This window comes from Corythoichthys intestinalis, chromosome 16 (assembly GCF_030265065.1).
Source record: "Corythoichthys intestinalis isolate RoL2023-P3 chromosome 16, ASM3026506v1, whole genome shotgun sequence".
Classification (NCBI taxonomy): domain Eukaryota; kingdom Metazoa; phylum Chordata; class Actinopteri; order Syngnathiformes; family Syngnathidae; genus Corythoichthys; species Corythoichthys intestinalis.
In genome coordinates, this window is record NC_080410.1 from 51,268,350 (window position 1) to 51,288,786 (window position 20,437).

Consider the following 20,437-nt stretch of genomic DNA (forward strand, 5'->3'; position numbering starts at 1 on the left):
CCATTCATTGATTTGATGAATGCATTTACTCAGGGAGACTAAGGGACTATAATCATGTGGGGAGACAGAAATGTACAGTTGTGTGTCATCTGCATAGGCGTGATAGGAGATGTCATACTGTTCCATTATCTGAGCTAACGGAAGCATATAGATGTTAAATAAGAGTGGTCCAAGAATTGACCCTTGAGGGACTCCACACGTGAATTTGGTTCGTTCTGACTGATAATTTCCGATTGACACAAAGAAATCTCTATCATGTAAATAGGATGTGAACCACTGAAGAATAGTGTCAGTAAGCCCTACCCACTGTTCCAATCTGCTGAGTAGTATGTTGTGATCAACCGTGTCAAATGCGGCGCTGAGATCCAATAGTAGCAGAACAGATGATTTGCCTGCATCGGTATTCCGACGAATATCATTTAGGACTTTGATAAGCACAGTCTCGGTGCTGTGTTGTGGCCGAAATCCAGACTGAAATGAGTTAAAAAGATTGTTTTGGATCATAAAAGTCTGGATATGTTCAAACACAACCCTTTCGATAATTTCCCCCAGGAATGTCAGATTTGATATTGGCCTGTAATTACTAATGGTTGAGGCATCCAGATTAGGTGTTTTTTAGGAGAGGTTTTATTACTGAAGTTTTTAAAGTCTGAGGAAACTCTCCTGTTTGGAGGGAAGTATTTATAATCTGAAGTATGTCTGGGGCTACGCAATGAAAAACAGTTTTGAAAAAGTTTGAAGGAAGGATGTCAAGGCAGCATGTTGTGGGCTTTAGTTTCGACACAATTTCTGTTAAAGTGGCATAGTCCAAGAGGCTAAACTGTCTAAGATTGACGTGGGGGACATGTTGGGAGGCATTTAGTGTAACATTTGTTAATCCGGAGTTGCACACAGTCTGTATAATCATTAGTACTTTGTGTGTAAAGAATGCTGCGAAATTATTACAGGACACCTCAGATGCCAATTCCTGAGGTATTGATGCTTGTGGGTTTGTCAGTTTGTCAACAACAGAAAATAGTGTGCGAGTATTGTTGGTGTTTCTACTAATGATCTCTGAAAAATATGATTGTCTAGCATTTTTCAGTTCCTGGTTGTATTTGCGAAGACTCTCTTTGTAGATATCATAAAAAACTAGGAGTTTGTTTTTTCGCCATCTGCGTTCTGCTCGTCTACAAACTTGCTTTTGTTTTATAGCTAGTATGGCATTTCTCCAGGGTGACCTCTTCTTTCTTGACAAAGTTTTTGTCTTAATCGGGGCAATAGTGTCCATTACAGTCATCACACTGGAACTGAAACTATTTACAAGTTCTTCCACTGGAGCTATTGTAGAGATGAATGATGAGGCATAGGCCTGTGTGAATAACGCACATGTGTTATCACTTATGTAACGCTTCCTAATCACTTCTGTTTCCCTTTTCAGAGTGCAAGGCACTGTAATTGATGTGTGCACAGAGATATTGGACTGTGCCGGTGATATCTGTTAAGTCTTTAGCAGACACTCTAGGGTTCTTTTTTACCTCTGAGTATTCTGCGCTGAACTCTTGGCGTCATTTTTGGTAGACGGCCAGTTTGGGAGAGAAGCAACATTGCCAAACTCTCTCCATTTGTAGACAACTTCTCTGACTGTCGATGGATGGACATCCAGAGTTTTAGAGATGGTTTTGCATCCTTTCCCTTTATACAAATCAGCAATCCTTGATGGCAGGTCTTCAACTGTTTTGACCGAGCCATGATGCACATCAATGTTTCTTATTAAGACAGTTCTTAACCGGTGTGTGTTTTATAGTGGGCAGGGCAGCTTTAAACCACTCATCAGTGATTGGCCACACACCTCCTGACTTAAAATGCTTGGTAAAAATGTGTTTCATTTGCTTTTTAAGTCTCCTTAGGCAGAGGGTTCACTTACTTATTTTCCCCCTTCTGTCATCGTTTGCATGCTATCCTCATTGAAATATGAAAACCTATAAATGTTTGGGTGATTTTAGTTAAAGCAGAGACTGTATTTTCATCTGTGTGATTTTGGCAAAGATCAGATCACATTTGATGGGAATTTTATGCAGAAATGTGAGGAATTCCAAAAGGCCACTGTATGTAAAAAAGTTGTCTGTTTTAAGAGGATGCCCATCGTTAGCTTTAGGCTAATGCTAACGTAAACGAGAATGCTATGCAAAATCTTCGAGTTACATTTAGTGTCTAATGATACTCTGCAACCTGAGCTGGCAGTCAATGGCCTAAGCTAATGCTAAAAATCACATGGACATCAAATTGCAACTATGTATTTTTTTATAAAGCTTTTTTTCTAAATAGATTTTTCTCTTTCCCAGCAAGTCAAAGTGATCGTCCAGAATGCGCTCAAGCTCTACTCCCAGGACAAGACCGGTTTAGTGGACTACGCGCTGGAGTCTGGAGGTAAGAGGAGGAAAGAAGGCCTAGTGCTAATTTGTACTAATTAAGAGCAAGACAGCAATATGTTTTTATTATTGTTTGTTATTATGAAATCCAAAGTACAGTGGTGAATACATTGACATGGATCCCAAACTCAAAACATGGTAAAGTGTTGTTTTTAGGGCCGCAGCTTTTGATCATTTTAGTAATCGATTCACCTATTGATTAGTTTGAATTGTTGAGTCTTGGGAATGTTTGGAAATTTATAACCAAAGAACCAAGTGCAATAATCATTTTGGCTTGCTAAGATTGCACTTTTAAATGAATATGAATACAAAAGTGAGTTGGACTTGGATTTCGCAAGAGCAAAAATGCATTTAACAATAAATTAAAATACCTAAGGTTGAAAGTTGGGGGGAAAAAATAATTTGCTAACCTGCTTGGCAAAAGTACGCTAGCTTAAATGCTATAAAATCCTAACATTTTGCTAGAAAGCTCTTTACAAACTCTTCAAACACATACTCTCATTAAAAAAAATTCTAAATATTCTTCTAAACTAAATTAAAAACAGCTCAAACAAAAACTTTATGTTGGTCTAAACGGGGAGCAGTTGGATTCAGCCTAGTTAAATGAGTTATGTCATATACAGTACATTGTTGCCACTAGAGGGGAGTGTATCCACCTAAATCAATCAAACTAAATGCAAACCATTACAATGACATTCTGAACCAATCACTTATTTATTATATTATTTATATATATATATTATATATATATATATATTTTATATATATAGTATTTATTTATTCTGTTTAATATGTAAAACTGTTTTTTGACAGCAGTGTCATAACTGTTATAAGACATTAATAATTAGGACATGACACTATCATGGACATTACTGTACTGAATGCATATGACAGATGTCATTATCCGGCAAATTATGTCACTGAATCCATTTATGTCCAGTTTGGATCTTTTACATCCGTTCAAAAGTGATATAATTTCCTAGATGACACTAAATGACATCTCTTGTAAGCATTCATTCATGATCATGACAGTGTCATGTCATAATTATGATTGTTTTATGACAGTTTTATGGCACCGTTGTCAAATAAAGTGTTACCAAATACCAGAACTAGCAATGAATGAAACAACAGGAACAGTAACTGAAGACGTAATTAGCACAGAACATGAATTTTGTCTGTAGCGCCGCAGTGCATGCTAGGAGGCATGTTGGGCGACAACCGTGTTGACAGCAGGTGGCAGCAGAGGTTGACAGTCTCCCCCAATGGAGCAGTGATGGCCAAATGAAGCTTCTTGAAGCAATGAAGCTTTGCAGCCAATTAGTTCAAAGCTTCACGGTTTTTCATTTGGTTTTACAAGAGTCCATGACGCCATTGTCAAATAAGGTGTTACCAGTAGGGTTGTTCCGATCATGTTTTAAGTACTGTATTTGTTTATTATGACAATAAATCCTCAAGATGGCATTTACATTATTAACATTCTTTCTGTGAGAGGGATCCACGGATAGAAAGACTTGTAATTCTTAAAGGATAAATGTGACTTTGTATATTGTAACTAAATATTTCCATCTAGTGGATTTTTATGAGCTTTCAGTAAATGGTACTGCAGCCATTTAACTTCTGCTCAAATACATGATGGGAAGTGCAACCATGACTGTGCGTAATGGTACCAATTGATATATCTTCTCAGCGTCAGGAAATATAATAGGGTGTTAAGAAAAAGATCAACTACTACCTTTCTTCCCCACATTGCTTCCCACGATATTTCTAATCGTTGAGGGAGGCGTTGTAAGGCTTTAGCCAATTAAACAAAGGCTCCAAAGGCTGCCAAAATTCACTCTGCTCATTTCACGCTGCCTTTTAGCTCTATATATAGGTAAAACGGCGCCATTACAGATTGAACGCGACAATGCGTGAGTGGGTTGTGCAGCGCATGCGTTCATTGCGTTAAATATTTAAATGTTATTACCGCCGTTAACTCGATAAATTTGATAGCCCTACCTTAAGCCAAAACTACAGATTCTGGATGAGTGTAAGACATTTTGTCTGTAACGTAACATACAATTAGAAAACGATTTAATTAAAAAATATACAGTACTGTGCAAAAGTTTTAGGCAGGACACCTGCCTAAAACTTTTGCACAGTACTGTATATTTTTATTATATTATGTATATACAGGATATACTGTATGTATATATTTTCCCCAAGTGGAAGCTTCCATGATCCTAATAAATTTAATAATTAAAAAAAAAAAAATATTTAGGCAGGTGTCCTGCCTAAAACTTTTGCACAGTACTTTATATATATATATTAAAAAAAGGCATCTCCGATATTTTTTTGCCGATTCTGATACTTTGAAAATGACGTGATCAGACCCGATCGATCGGGACATCTCTAGTTACCGGATAATATCTTTTGGTGTGAACATCCCATAATACAGTGAGGAAAAGTGCAGAGGTTGTTTCTATGAACAAATGCTGTTTTCGTGTCAAATTTGGTGAGTGGCGGCTTATAGTTGGGTGCGCCTTATAGTCTGAAAAATACAGTAATCGTTGCAGCGCTAGTTGTTTTTGGGGGGCATTTTATGTTTAGGCTTCAAGTAGGTTAAAGATGTTATATTGTGAACAGTTTACTCCCCCCATTTATATTGTGAACAGTTTACTCCCCCCATTTATAGTTTTTAGTCAACTTAAAAGTTTGTTATAAAAAGGCAAATGTTTGCCATTTTATTTCATAGACTGCTCTACTAGTGATCTATATTCACAGCATAAGGAAGAAAAGATCCACATGATTGGATGTTTGTCATTGTCAATGTTAACTAGTGTGCAAAGTATGTTTTATGGTTAAAAAAATATAAAGTACAATGGCATAAAAACAGCACTTGTGCGTAGGCCCGTCGCGATAACAAATTTTAGTCTGCGATAATTATTCTCATAAATTATTGCGATATGCGATATTATTGCGCCCCCTCAATATTTTTTTTAACCAATTTACAATAACACAGTGAGAATACAGTATATATTAAGATTAAGTACACCAATTTAAATGCGATAAATATTTACTCTCAAATTCAAAAATACTCTTAAAGAAATCACAACTAAAACAATAGACCATCCCTCTTAAGTAAAAATCAACAATATTGATACCGCACAGAAACACAGAATAAATAAAATGTGTTTAAAAAAAAAAAAAAAAAATTGCACTTAATAACTTAAGCATTTAGGCAAATGAAAACTTTTCCCGTCATAGCTTCTGCAATGGTGTTCCATACAGTTAAGTCAAGGTTCGGTATGATTTTTGATACGGGGGACACGATTTTGGATCCGATTCAATACATTTAATGCTCTGTAAAAAAATAACAATTATATTTTTTGTTGTTGTTGTTTTTGTTGTTGTTTTTTTTTTTTGCTAACGAGCAAAAATTAAATTGCCATCATATAAACATGCATTTTAGTGCATAATATTTCTGTGCTTACTTTTTACTGATATGAAAAAAATTTATATAAAAGTGCTGAGAGCAATCTTTACTGTTTGTAAAGTGAGGCAGGGCACACTGTTGATTGCTACAGCTCTCTTAGCAGCTAGGTTTACTACATGAGCAAGACATCCTGTTTGTGGTCCGAATCCATCTGTGTCACGTACTGAATTAACAATATTTGCAACATTATCTATAGTCACTGGTATGGATTGATTTGGCCTTCTTAACTTCTATTCAGTTTATAATTCATCGATGTAGTATATGGACTACGTGTCCCATAATCACTCTGGGCTCACGTAGCCAATGGCATGGGACGTAGCACATCTAGTTTGCCATTTCATGATATCGAGTGTGTGGGCGCATTGAAAAAGTTAGCAAGCGCCGCTGAAGTCACCTCTGCTCATTACTACTCACAACCAGCATTTGACAATCGACTTTCATGAACAGGACGCGTTTGAAGCACAGCGCTCTTAATTTCTCGCAGCTGTTCGTTGTCAAAGCGATGTTGTTCGTCGCAGCCAAGTCGGTAACAATGTTTTGGCGGACTTTGTTGTAAATATCCGGCGTTGTGCTGAAAAATAGCCGCCCCGCGTGAAATGTCACTCCTGACGGGAGTGGCCACACGTCAACAGCACCGGCGCGCCGTAGATGGTCCACAGTCACTCCGGAGCACTGACATGGCCGGTATACGTTGAACAATAGGATATAATGGGAACGATTGGCTCCGGCGCTAGTTTTTGCCGGACCTGGAACGAAGATGCATTTTGCGCAGTTGGTAACGAGGAATCCGAACTTTTAACAGCACGTCTGCCGCGCGCGCGCGCACGCACGTGCACGCGAGGCGATAAATCGCAGCGGAAAAATTACCGCCTTCTTTTTCATATATCGCGCGATAAATGGAATTATTGCATATTGCGACAGGCTTACCTGTGCGTTTGTATTTAGGCGGCAGCATCCTGAGCACTCGCTGCTCCGAGACGCACGAGACCAAGACGGCCCTGATGAGTCTGTTCGGCCTCCCTCTCTGGTACTTCTCGCAGTCGCCCCGAGTGGTCATCCAGGTAAGCGGCACGTTCCCGCAGCCTATGCGCTCCGTTTTCAAACACTGCCTCTCTCCGAATCAGCCCGACGTGTATCCGGGCAACTGCTGGGCCTTCAAAGGCTCGCAGGGTTACCTGGTGATCCGGCTTTCCGTGAGAATCCGGCCCACGTCCTTCTGCTTGGAGCACATTCCCAAAGCCCTGTCCCCCACCGGCAACATCAGCAGCGCCCCGCAGAACTTCACCGTCTTTGTAGGAAACTTTCTCACTGGCGCTTAGGTTTTTTTTTTTTATCTCGGCGACAACCCTTGACCATTTTCCTCGTGCGGCAGGGTCTGGATGACGAGTACCAAGAAGAAGGCCAGTTGCTGGGACGCTACATTTACCGGGAAGACGGAGAATCGCTGCAAACCTTCCCTGTTCAGGTCAGTTCAACTCATAGCGTCACCGTGGGGGGCAAGTAAACCTCTGTGAAGTTGGCCCCCATCAATTCATATAAAAATGATGTCAATCAGTTGTAATGTAAAGAGTTTTGTTTGTGCTGCTATCGTTTTTGAGATACAGTGGTACCTCAGCATATAATCCTTTCGACATCCAGCATAAAATTTGACACGTCATTTGTTTCGACATATGACGCCATGCTGGAAATGCAACAATTTTTGACATCGTCGCAATTTTCCTGTGAGACGGACGCATTGCAGATTTTCTTGAGATATATCAACATGTGTCCCGAGAAGGTAAACAGATGGCACCACTTCGAGTCAATTTTGCAGTAAATAGGGGGGCTTGAAATATTCATTTTGAGTGATGACGTGACTCGCGGGGGTGCCATTTGTTAGTGCTATGTTTGCGTGAGTTGTTGGGGCACCACTCTTATTGAGAGAGTTGGTACGCTCCCTCAGCAGCGGGAGTCAGATACAGAAAAGCTGCAAGTGACGTCATCACTCGAAATTAGTGTCTCAATCAGTGTTGTCAGTAACGCATTACTGTAATCTAGAGCTGTCCTGACTAGTCGATGTCATCGATGACGTAAATCCGTCGACGAGCACAACATCCCGTCGACGGTTAATGAAGGGTTAAAAAATATATGCGTGGAAAGTTCAGAATGTCGGACGCTCTGTATGCAAGCGGGGAAAGCGGCACAAAGCCAAAAAAAGCGCACCAGAGTGTCCAAAACATTGACTTATTTCAAAGAAACAAAGGAAGGTACACTCTTCTGTCCTGTCTCTTCAATGCCAAGCTTGGCTGCGCGTCGGCCGTGAATAAACACCTCAAGCGCCGTCACCCAGTTTGTAATTTTTAGGGCCCGAGCACTAAGCGTGCGAAGGCCCTATTGTTTTGCAAAGGATTATTATTATTATTATTATTATTATTATTATTAGGGCCCGAGCACTCAGCGTGCGAAGGCCCTATTGTTTTGCAAAGGATTATTATTATTATTATTATTATTATTATTATTATTATTAGGGCCCGAGCACTAGACGTGCGAAGGCCCTATTGTTTTGCAAAGGATTATTATTATTATTATTATTATTATTATTATTATTATTATTATTATTATTCTTTTTTCAGGGCAAATGAAAATGGCCAATTTGGAGGCCTGAACATGCACGAAAAGTCACCAAAATTTGCACATACGTGCCGCTTCGCGTAAATTTTGATAATCTTGTGTCGTTTTGAAAAAATGTCAAAAAATGGCTCAGTGGCGCCCCCTTTACCCTTAAAATTTTCAAAAAGGCCTCTCCTCTCAGGTTTTCAACGTAGAGCAATGAAATTTGGGGAGTAGATACCTTATGCCTAACTGTTCAAAAAAGCCTCTTGCACCCATATTCCAAATCCAACAGGAAATCGGATATTTTGGATCAAATGTGAAATTTTTATCGGTTCACAGTTGGGGTTTACATTTGGAGGCCTGAACATGCACGAAAACTCACCAAAATTTGCACATACATGCAACTTTGCGTAAATTTTGATAATCTACAAAAAAATTTAACAAAATCGCTCAGTGGCGCCCCCTTGAAATTTTCAAAAAGGCCTTTCCTATTAGGTTTTTTCAACGTAGAACGATGAAATTTGGCGAGTCGATACATTGTGCAAAACTGCTCCAAAAAGTCTCTTGCACCCATATTCCAAATCCAACAGGAAGTCGGAAATTTTGGATCAAATGTGAAATTTTATCGATTTACATTTGAGACCTTGTCGCTGAAGAAAATAGTTGGATCGTCTTCAAAATTGGTCAGAGTATTCAGGAGACATATGAGATCTTAAGTTTTCAAAATGGTGTGTTTTCACTCAAGGGTCGGGCCTGGGCGTGGTCCCAAAGTCGGCCATTTTTGGGCAAAATACCAAATTCAGAAAATGATTAAAAACTCCGTGATACAACGTTCAATCTTTTTCATTTCTAGCATGTATATGAGATATCCCAGCCTGAACACGACTGCATTGAAATATTACCCATTAGGCCTGGCGCCCCCTAGTGGGAACAGGAAATGGCCTTCTTTACGAGACAGGCTCCTCCTCCAAGGGAAAAAAATCTATTGACCTCAAACCTGTTTCAGGGGAGCCTCAAGACATGTGTTCAGGTCCCTGATAAAAAATATTGAGGTTTCGTTGAAGCGGAGAGGTCCAAACTGGAAGTGAAAATGACCGTCAACAATTTGTCTCGCCAAAAATTTTGAACAGTCATAACTCGGCAGATATGCAACATATCTGCGCCAAACTTTCCGTGTTTGTTGAGAGTCATACCCTGAAGGTTCTTGTAGGGGTCATTTGCATCAACTCTACAGTGCCAACTAGTGGCGAAAGAAAGAAGTTTTAAAAAAGGCCTTTCCTATTGGGTTTTTTCAACATAGAGCAAGGAAATTTGGGGAGTAGATACCTTATGCAAAACTGCTCCAAAAAGTCTCTTGCACCCATATTCCAAATCCAACAGGAAATTGGGTATTTTGGATCGAATGTGAAATTTTCATGGGTTCACAGTAAGAGTTTACATTTGGAGGCTTGAATATGCATAAAAACTCACCAAAATTTGCACATACATGCGGCTTTGGATAACGTTCGATAATCTTGCAACGTTACGAAAAAATTTAACAAAATGGCTCAGTGGCGCCCCCTTGAAATTTTCAAAAAGGCCTCTCCATTTAGGTTTTTCTAACATAGAGTGATGAAATTTGGAGAGTCAAAACTTTGTGCAAAACTGCTCCAAAAAGTCTCTTGCACACACATTCCAAATCCTACAGGAAATCGGGTATTTTGGATTGAATGTGAAATTTTTATCGATTTACAGTGTGCACATTTTACACCTTGGCACCTAGGGAATTAGTTTGATCATTCTCAAAATTGGCGAGCCTGTTCATGAGGCATATGAAATCTTAAGTTATAAAAATGGTGTGTTTTCATTCACGGGCCTGACCTGGGCGGGGTGCCAAAGTCGGCCATTTTTTCGCCAAAACACCGAATTCGGAAAATGACTGATAACTCCCTCATACAACGTTCAATCTATTTTAAATCTGGCATGTGTGTGAGGTATACTAGCCTGAGCAGGACTGGATTGAAAATTTACCATTTGTGCCTGGCGCCTCCTAGTGGGAACAGGAAATGCCCTTTTTTACGGGACACACTCCTCCTCTAAAGGGAAAAAATCAATCTACCTCAAACCTGCAAAAGGGAAGCCTTAAGACCTGTGTTCAGGTGCCTGATGAAAAATATTGAAGTTTCGTTGAAGCGGAGGGGTCCAAACAGGAAAGTGAAAATGACTGTCAACAATTTTTCTCTCCAAAAACTTTGAACAGTCATAACTCGGCAGATATACAACATATCTGCGCCAAACTTCCCGTGCTTGTTGAGAGTCATACCCTGAAGGGCCTTGTAGGGGTCATTTGCATCAACCCTACAGCGCCAACTAGTGGCAATAGAAAGTCACTCGTTTTTCCAATACATGTCCAGTTCTTTTCAGGTTGGTCATTGTAGTTTCAAGACCTATTAAAATACTTATTTACGGCCCATGTCCACGTGTCTCTGTCTGTTGCCGTGACGACCCTTTGTTCGCCATTTAAAGGAAATATTTTTTTTCAGAGACTCAGGCAGCTTATAGAGCCACAATAGTTGGCACACTTGGTCGAATTGGCCCAGTTAGAAGATTAATTTTAGTTTTGAATAAGGGCTTGGCTGCACAGCTCAGTAGTGGCTCCTTTTTTGTAGTACTTTCTCCAATAGGGGTTTTTATCTCTTGGGTGTGGGAATGTAAATAGGCGACTTTCGAGCATGTTAGGTTCTAATGAGATGATTAGAGAGGAGGATCTGCCACCGCCCTGACCTGCACACAGTCCGAGTTGCGTGACGTCCGAGTTGCGCTAGATCGCGAGGGCCCGTTCAGTCCTGCTTGCAGGCCTAGTTATTATTATTATTCTTCTTTTTTCAGGGCAAATGAAAATGGCCAATTTGGAGGCCTGAACATGCACGAAAAGTCACCAAAATTTGCACATACGTGCGGCTTTGCGTAAATTTCGATAATCTTGTGTCGTTTTGAAAAAATGTCAAAAAATGGCTCAGTGGCGCCCCCTTTACCCTTAAAATTTTCAAAAAGGCCTCTCCTCTCAGGTTTTCAACGTAGAGCAATGAAATTTGGGGAGTAGATACCTTATGCCTAACTGTTCAAAAAAGCCTCTTGCACCCATATTCCAAATCCAACAGGAAATCGGATATTTTGGATCAAATGTGAAATTTTTATCGGTTCACAGTTGGAGTTTACATTTGGAGGCCTGAACATGCACGAAAACTCACCAAAATTTGCACATACATGCAACTTTACGTAAATTTTGATAATCTACAAAAAAATTTAACAAAATGGCTCAGTGGCGCCCCCTTGAAATTTTCAAAAAGGCCTTTCCTATTAGGTTTTTTCAACGTAGAACGATGAAATTTGGCGAGTCGATACATTGTGCAAAACTGCTCCAAAAAGTCTCTTGCACCCATATTCCAAACCCAACAGGAAGCCGGAAATTTTGGATCAAATGTGAAATTTTATCGATTTACATTTGAGACCTTGTCGCTGAAGAAAATAGTTGGATCGTCTTCAAAATTGGTCAGACTATTCAGGAGACATATGAGATCTTAAGTTTTGAAAATGGTGAGTTTTCACTCAAGGGTCTGACCTGGGCGTGGTCCCAAAGTCGGCCATTTTTGGGCAAAATACCAAATTCAGAAAATGATTAAAAACTCCGTGATACAACGTTCAATCTTTTTCATTTCTAGCATGTATATGAGATATCCCAGCCTGAACACGACTGCATTGAAATATTACCCATTAGGCCTGGCGCCCCCTAGTGGGAACAGGAAATGGCCTTCTTTACGAGACAGGCTCCTCCTCCAAGGGAAAAAAATCTATTGACCTCAAACCTGTTTCAGGGGAGCCTCAAGACATGTGTTCAGGTCCCTGATGAAAAATATTGAGGTTTCGTTGAAGCGGAGAGGTCCAAACTGGAAGTGAAAATGACCGTCAACAATTTGTCTCGCCAAAAATTTTGAACAGTCATAACTCGGCAGATATGCAACATATCTGCGCCAAACTTTCCGTGTTTGTTGAGAGTCATACCCTGAAGGTTCTTGTAGGGGTCATTTGCATCAACTCTACAGTGCCAACTAGTGGCGACAGAAAGAAGTTTTAAAAAAGGCCTTTCCTATTGGGTTTTTTCAACATAGAGCAAGGAAATTTGGGGAGTAGATACATTATGCAAAACTGCTCCAAAAAGTCTCTTGCACCCATATTCCAAATCCAACAGGAAATCGGGTATTTTGGATCGAATGTGAAATTTTCATGGGTTCACAGTAAGAGTTTACATTTGGAGGCTTGAATATGCATAAAAACTCACCAAAATTTGCACATACATGCGGCTTTGGATAACGTTCGATAATCTTGCAACGTTACGAAACAATTTAACAAAATGGCTCAGTGGCGCCCCCTTGAAATTTTCAAAAAGGCCTCTCCATTTAGGTTTTTCTAACATAGAGTGATGAAATTTGGAGAGTCAAAACTTTGTGCAAAACTGCTCCAAAAAGTCTCTTGCACACACATTCCAAATCCTACAGGAAATCGGGTATTTTGGATTGAATGTGAACTTTTTATCGATTTACAGTGTGCACATTTTACACCTTGGCACCTAGGGAATTAGTTTGATCATTCTCAAAATTGGCGAGACTGTTCATGAGGCATATGAAATCTTAAGTTATAAAAATGGTGTGTTTTCATTCACGGGCCTGACCTGGGCGGGGCGCCAAATTCTTCCATTTTTTCGCCAAAACACCGAATTCGGAAAATGACTGATAACTCCCTCATACAACGTTCAATCTATTTTAAATCTGGCATGTGTGTGAGGTATACCAGCCTGAGCAGGACTGGATTGAAAATTTACCATTTGTGCCTGGCGCCTCCTAGTGGGAACAGGAAATGCCCTTTTTTACGGGACACACTCCTCCTCTAAAGGGAAAAAATCAATCTACCTCAAACCTGCATAAGGGAAACCTTAAGACCTGTCTTCAGGTGCCTGATGAAAAATATTGAAGTTTCGTTGAAGCGGAGGGGTCCAAACAGGAAAGTGAAAATGACTGTCAACAATTTTTCTCTCCAAAAACTTTGAACAGTCATAACTCGGCAGATATACAAGATATCTGCGCCAAACTTCCCGTGCTTGTTGAGAGTCATACCCTGAAGGGCCTTGTAGGGGTCATTTGCATCAACCCTACAGCGCCAACTAGTGGCGATAGAAAGTCACTCGTTTTTCCAAAACATGTCCAGTTCTTTTCATGTTGGTCATTGTAGTTTCAAGACCTATTAAAATACTTTTTTACGGCCCATGTCCACGTGTCTCTGTCTGTTGCCGTGACGACCCTTTGTTCGCCATTTAAAGGAAATATTTTTTTTTCAGAGACTCAGGGAGCTTATAGAGCCACAATAGTTGGCACACTTGGTCGAATTGGCCCAGTTAGAAGATTAATTTGGTTTTGAATAAGGGCTTGGCTGCACAGCTCAGTAGTGGCTCCTTTTTTGTAGTACTCTCTCCAATAGGGGTTTTTATCTCTTGGGTGTGGGAATGTAAAGAGGCGACTTTCGAGCTTGTTAGGTTCTAATGAGATGATTAGAGAGGAGGATCTGCCACCACCCTGACCTGCACACAGTCCGAGTTGCATGACGTCCGAGTTGCGCTAGATTGCGAGGGCCCGTTCAGTCCTGCTTGCAGGCCTAGTTAGGGCCCGAGCACTAGGCGTGCGAAGGCCCTATTGTAATGCAAAGGATTATTATTATTATTATTATTATTATTATTATTATTCTTCTTTCTTCATGGCAAATGAAAATGGCCAATTTGGAGGCCTGAACATGCACGAAAAGTCACCAAAATTTGCACATACGTGCAGATTCGCGTAAAATTTGATAATCTAGCGTCGTTTTGAAAAAATTTCAAAAAATGGCTCAGTGGCGCCCCCTTGACCCTTAAAATTTTCAAAAAGGCCTCTCCTCTCAGGTTTTCAACGTAGAGCGATGAAATTTGGGGAGTAGATACCTTATGCCTAACTGTTCAAAAAAGCCTCTTGCACCCATATTCCAAATCCGACAGGAAATCGGATATTTTGGATCAAATGTGAAATTTTTTCGGTTCACAGTTGGAGTTTACGTTTGGAGGCCTGAACATGCACGAAAACTCACCAAAATTTGCACATACATGCAACTTTGCGTAAATTTTGATAATCTACAAAAAAATTTAACAAAATCGCTCAGTGGCGCCCCCTTGAAATTTTCAAAAAGGCCTGTCCTATTAGGTTTTTTCAACGTAGAATGATGAAATTTGGCGAGTCGATACATTGTGTAAAACTGCTCCAAAAAGTCTCTTGCACCCATATTCCAAACCCAACAGGAAGCCGGAAATTTTGGATCAAATGTGAAATTTTATCGATTTACATTTGAGACCTTGTCGCTGAAGAAAATAGTTGGATCGTCTTCAAAATTGGTCAGACTATTCAGGAGACATATGAGATCTTAAGTTTTCAAAATGGTGAGTTTTCACTCAAGGGTCTGACCTGGGCGTGGTCCCAAAGTCAGCCATTTTTGGGCAAAATTCCAAATTCAGAATATGATTAAAAACTCGGTGATACAACGTTCAATCTTTTTCATTTCTAGCATGTATATGAGATATCCCAGCCTGAACACGACTGCATTGAAATATTACCCATTAGGCCTGGCGCCCCCTAGTGGAAACAGGAAATGGCCTTCTTTACGAGACAGGCTCCTCCTCCAAGGGAAAAAAATCTATTGACCTCAAACCTGTTTCAGGGGAGCCTCAAGACATGTGTTCAGGTCCCTGATGAAAAATATTGAGGTTTCCTTGAAGCGGAGAGGTCCAAACTGGAAGTGAAAATGACCGTCAACAATTTGTCTCGCCAAAAATTTTGAACAGTCATAACTCGGCAGATATGCAACATATCTGCGCCAAACTTTCCGTGTTTGTTGAGAGTCATACCCTGAAGGTTCTTGTAGGGGTCATTTGCATCAACTCTACAGTGCCCACTAGTGGCGACAGAAAGAAGTTTTAAAAAAGGCCTTTCCTATTGGGTTTTTTCAACATAGAGCAAGGAAATTTGGGGAGTAGATACCTTATGCAAAACTGCTCCAAAAAGTCTCTTGCACCCATATTCCAAATCCAACAGGAAATCGGGTATTTTGGATCGAATGTGAAATTTTCATGGGTTCACAGTAAGAGTTTACATTTGGAGGCTTGAATATGCATAAAAACTCACCAAAATTTGCACATACATGCGGCTTTGGATAACGTTCGATAATCTTGCAACGTTACGAAACAATTTAACAAAATGGCTCAGTGGCGCCCCCTTGAAATTTTCAAAAAGGCCTCTCCATTTAGGTTTTTCTAACATAGAGTGATGAAATTTGGAGAGTCAAAACTTTGTGCAAAACTGCTCCAAAAAGTCTCTTGCACACACATTCCAAATCCTACAGGAAATCGGGTATTTTGGATTGAATGTGAACTTTTTATCGATTTACAGTGTGCACATTTTACACCTTGGCACCTAGGGAATTAGTTTGATCATTCTCAAAATTGGTGAGACTGTTCATGAGGCATATGAAATCTTAAGTTATAAAAATGGCGTGTTTTCATTCACGGGCCTCACCTGGGCGGGGCGCCAAATTCTTCCATTTTTTCGCCAAAACACCGAATTCGGAAAATGACTGATAACTCCCTCATACAACGTTCAATCTATTTGAAATCTGGCATGTGTGTGAGGTATACCAGCCTGAGCAGGACTGGATTGAAAATTTATCATTTGTGCCTGGCGCCTCCTAGTGGGAACAGGAAATGCCCTTTTTTACGGGACACACTCCTCCTCTAAAGGGAAAAAATCAATCTACCTCAAACCTGCATAAGGGAAACCTTAAGACCTGTCTTCAGGTGCCTGATGAAAAATATTGAAGTTTCGTTGAAGCGGAGGGGTCCAAACAGGAAAGTGAAAATGACTGTCAACAATTTTTCTCTCCAAAAACTTTGAACAGTCATAACTCGGCAGATATACAAGATATCTGCGCCAAACTTCCCGTGCTTGTTGAGAGTCATACCCTGAAGGGCCTTGTAGGGGTCATTTGCATCAACCCTACAGCGCCAACTAGTGGCGATAGAAAGTCACTCGTTTTTCCAAAACATGTCCAGTTCTTTTCATGTTGGTCATTGTAGTTTCAAGACCTATTAAAATACTTTTTTACGGCCCATGTCCACGTGTCTCTGTCTGTTGCCGTGACGACCCTTTGTTCGCCATTTAAAGGAAATTTTTTTTTTCAGAGACTCAGGGAACTTATGGAGCCACAATAGTTGGCACACTTGGTCGAATTGGCCCAGTTAGAAGATTAATTTTGGTTTTGAATAAGGGCTTGGCTGCACAGCTCAGTAGTGGCTCCTTTTTTGTAGTACTCTCTCCAATAGGGGTTTTTATCTCTTGGGTGTGGGAATTTAAATAGGCGACTTTCGAGCATGTTAGGTTCTAATGAGATGATTAGAGAGGAGGATCTCCCACCACCCTGACCTGCACACAGTCCGAGTTGCGTGACGTCCGAGTTGCGTTAGATTGCGAGGGCCCGTTCAGTCCTGCTTGCAGGCCTAGTTATTATTATTATTATTATTCTTTTTTCAGGGCAAATGAAAATGGCCAATTTGGAGGCCTGAACATGCACGAAAAGTCACCAAAATTTGCACAAACGTGCGGCTTTGCGTAAATTTCGATAATCTTGTGTCGTTTTGAAAAAATGTCAAAAAATGGCTCAGTGGCGCCCCCTTGACCCTTAAAATTTTCAAAAAGGCCTCTCCTCTCAGGTTTTCAACGTAGAGCAATGAAATTTGGGGAGTAGATACCTTATGCCTAAATGTTCAAAAAAGCCTCTTGCACCCATATTCCAAATCCAACAGGAAATCGGATATTTTGGATCAAATGTGAAATTTTTATCGGTTCACAGTTTGAGTTTACATTTGGAGGCCTGAACATGCACGAAAACTCACCAAAATTTGCACATACATGCAACTTTGCGTAAATTTTGATAATCTACAAAAAAATTTAACAAAATGGCTCAGTGGCGCCCCCTTGAAATTTTCAAAAAGGCCTTTCCTATTAGGTTTTTTCAACGTAGAACGATGAAATTTGGCAAGTCGATACATTGTGCAAAACTGCTCCAAAAAGTCTCTTGCACCCATATTCCAAACCCAACAGGAAGCCGGAAATTTTGGATCAAATGTGAAATTTTATCGATTTACATTTGAGACCTTGTCGCTGAAGAAAATAGTTGGATAGTCTTCAAAATTGGTCAGACTATTCAGGAGACATATGAGATCTTAAGTTTTCAAAATGGGGAGTTTTCACTCAAGGGTCTGACCTGGGCGTGGTCCCAAAGTCGGCCATTTTTGGGCAAAATACCAAATTCAGAAAATGATTAAAAACTCCGTGATACAACGTTCAATCTTTTTCATTTCTAGCATGTATATGAGATATCCCAGCCTGAACACGACTGCATTGAAATATTACCCATTAGGCCTGGCGCCCCCTAGTGGGAACAGGAAATGGCCTTCTTTACGAGACAGGCTCCTCCTCCAAGGGAAAAAAATCTATTGACCTCAAACCTGTTTCAGGGGAGCCTCAAGACATGTGTTCAGGTCCCTGATGAAAAATATTGAGGTTTCGTTGAAGCGGAGAGGTCCAAACTGGAAGTGAAAATGACCGTCAACAATTTGTCTCGCCAAAAATTTTGAACAGTCATAACTCGGCAGATATGCAACATATCTGCGCCAAACTTTCCGTGTTTGTTGAGAGTCATACCCTGAAGGTTCTTGTAGGGGTCATTTGCATCAACTCTACAGTGCCAACTAGTGGCGACAGAAAGAAGTTTTAAAAAAGGCCTTTCCTATTGGGTTTTTTCAACATAGAGCAAGGAAATTTGGGGAGTAGATACCTTATGCAAAACTGCTCCAAAAAGTCTCTTGCACCCATATTCCAAATCCAACAGGAAATCGGGTATTTTGGATCGAATGTGAAATTTTCATGGGTTCACAGTAAGAGTTTACATTTGGAGGCTTGAATATGCATAAAAACTCACCAAAATTTGCACATACATGCGGCTTTGGATAACGTTCGATAATCTTGCAACGTTACGAAACAATTTAAGAAAATGGCTCAGTGGCGCCCCCTTGAAATTTTCAAAAAGGCCTCTCCATTTAGGTTTTTCTAACATAGAGTGATGAAATTTGGAGAGTCAAAACTTTGTGCAAAACTGCTCCAAAAAGTCTCTTGCACACACATTCCAAATCCTACAGGAAATCGGGTATTTTGGATTGAATGTGAACTTTTTATCGATTTACAGTGTGCACATTTTACACCTTGGCACCTAGGGAATTAGTTTGATCATTCTCAAAATTGGCGAGACTGTTCATGAGGCATATGAAATCTTAAGTTATAAAAATGGTGTGTTTTCATTCACGGGCCTGACCTGGGCGGGGCGCCAAATTCTTCCATTTTTTCGCCAAAACACCAAATTCGGAAAATGACTGATAACACCCTCATACAATGTTAAATCTATTTTAAATCTGGCATGTGTGTGAGGTATACCAGCCTGAGCAGGACTGGATTGAAAATTTACCATTTGTGCCTGGCGCCTCCTAGTGGAAACAGGAAATGCCCTTTTTTACGGGACACACTCCTCCTCTAAAGGGAAAAAACCAATCTACCTCAAACCTGCATAAGGGAAGCCTTAAGACCTGTCTTCAGGTGCCTGATGAAAAATATTGAAGTTTCGTTGAAGCGGAGGGGTCCAAACAGGAAAGTGAAAATGACTGTCAACAATTTTTCTCTCCAAAAACTTTGAACAATCATAACTCGGCAGATATAGAACATATCTGCGCCAAACTTCCCGTGCTTGTTGAGAGTCATACCCTGAAGGAACTTGTAGGGGTCATTTGCATCAACCCTACAGCGCCAACTAGTGGCGATAGGAAGTCACTCGTTTTTCCAAAACATGTCCAGTTCTTTTCATGTTGGTCATTGTAGTTTCAAGACCTATTAAAATACTTTTTTACGGCCCATGTCCACGTGTCTCTGTCTGTTGCCATGACGACCCTTTGTTCGCCATTTAAAGGAAATATTTTTTTTCAGAGACTCAGGCAGCTTATAGAGCCACAATATTTGGCACACTTGGTCGAATTGGCCAAGTTAGAAGATTAATTTTGGTTTTGAATAAGGGCTTGGCTGCACAGCTCAGTAGTGGCTCCTTTTTTGTAGTACTCTCTCCAATAGGGGTTTTTATCTCTTGGGTGTGGGAATGTAATTAGGCGACTTTCGAGCATGTTAGGTTCTAATGAGATGATTAGAGAGGAGGATCTGCCACCACCCTGACCTGCACACAGTCCGAGTTGCGTGACGTCCGAGTTGCGCTAGATTGCGAGGGCCCGTTCAGTCCTGCTTGCAGGCCTAGTTTGTTTTTGTTTTTTCTTTTGTACACCAGAGGGTGCTGTCGCCTTACTAAATAATAATGTTTCCTTGACAATGGGCCTATAAGTGCTATTAGTATTGTTTTTAATGCTAATTGAAAGGTTTATTTCATGTTCATGGTTTATTTTATGGTCTAGAAAATTATATAAGGTTAAAAGGTCATAAATATATACAGTATATACAGTGATTGCGCTCAAGGGAGAGTTTGTCAATGATAAGGTAATAAATTCAGGTAAAGGCAATTCATATATGCAATTCATTGATATATAAATACGGTTTCAAAGGAAAAAGGTGAAAAGTTTTTGTTAATTTCTAATTGTGTTGTTTTATTTGTGTGCACCGTAGCTCTTACGGTGTGATTACATCAAGGATGGAATAAAAGTTGTAAACCATCAGTTTAAGAGACCATCTTTTCAATTGGGATGCTACACTAGTTAATTCTATCAGCATTTGAACTCATTGTTTATTTGTGATTTATTATTGTT

General features: G+C 40.2%; 1 protein-coding gene across 9 annotated transcripts in view; it reads left to right on the top strand.

The window, feature by feature from the left end:
- Positions 1–20,437, top strand: part of sun1b (Sad1 and UNC84 domain containing 1b) — an 88,786-nt gene that overhangs the window by 64,265 nt on the left and 4,084 nt on the right. For all 9 annotated transcript variants that reach the window (XM_057860589.1, XM_057860591.1, XM_057860588.1 and 6 more), the window contains 4 exons: positions 2,325–2,409; positions 6,832–6,947; positions 7,011–7,178; positions 7,259–7,351. In XM_057860589.1, coding sequence (XP_057716572.1) covers positions 2,325–2,409; positions 6,832–6,947; positions 7,011–7,178; positions 7,259–7,351 — 462 coding nt within the window. The remainder of the gene's footprint in view (positions 1–2,324; positions 2,410–6,831; positions 6,948–7,010; positions 7,179–7,258; positions 7,352–20,437) is intronic.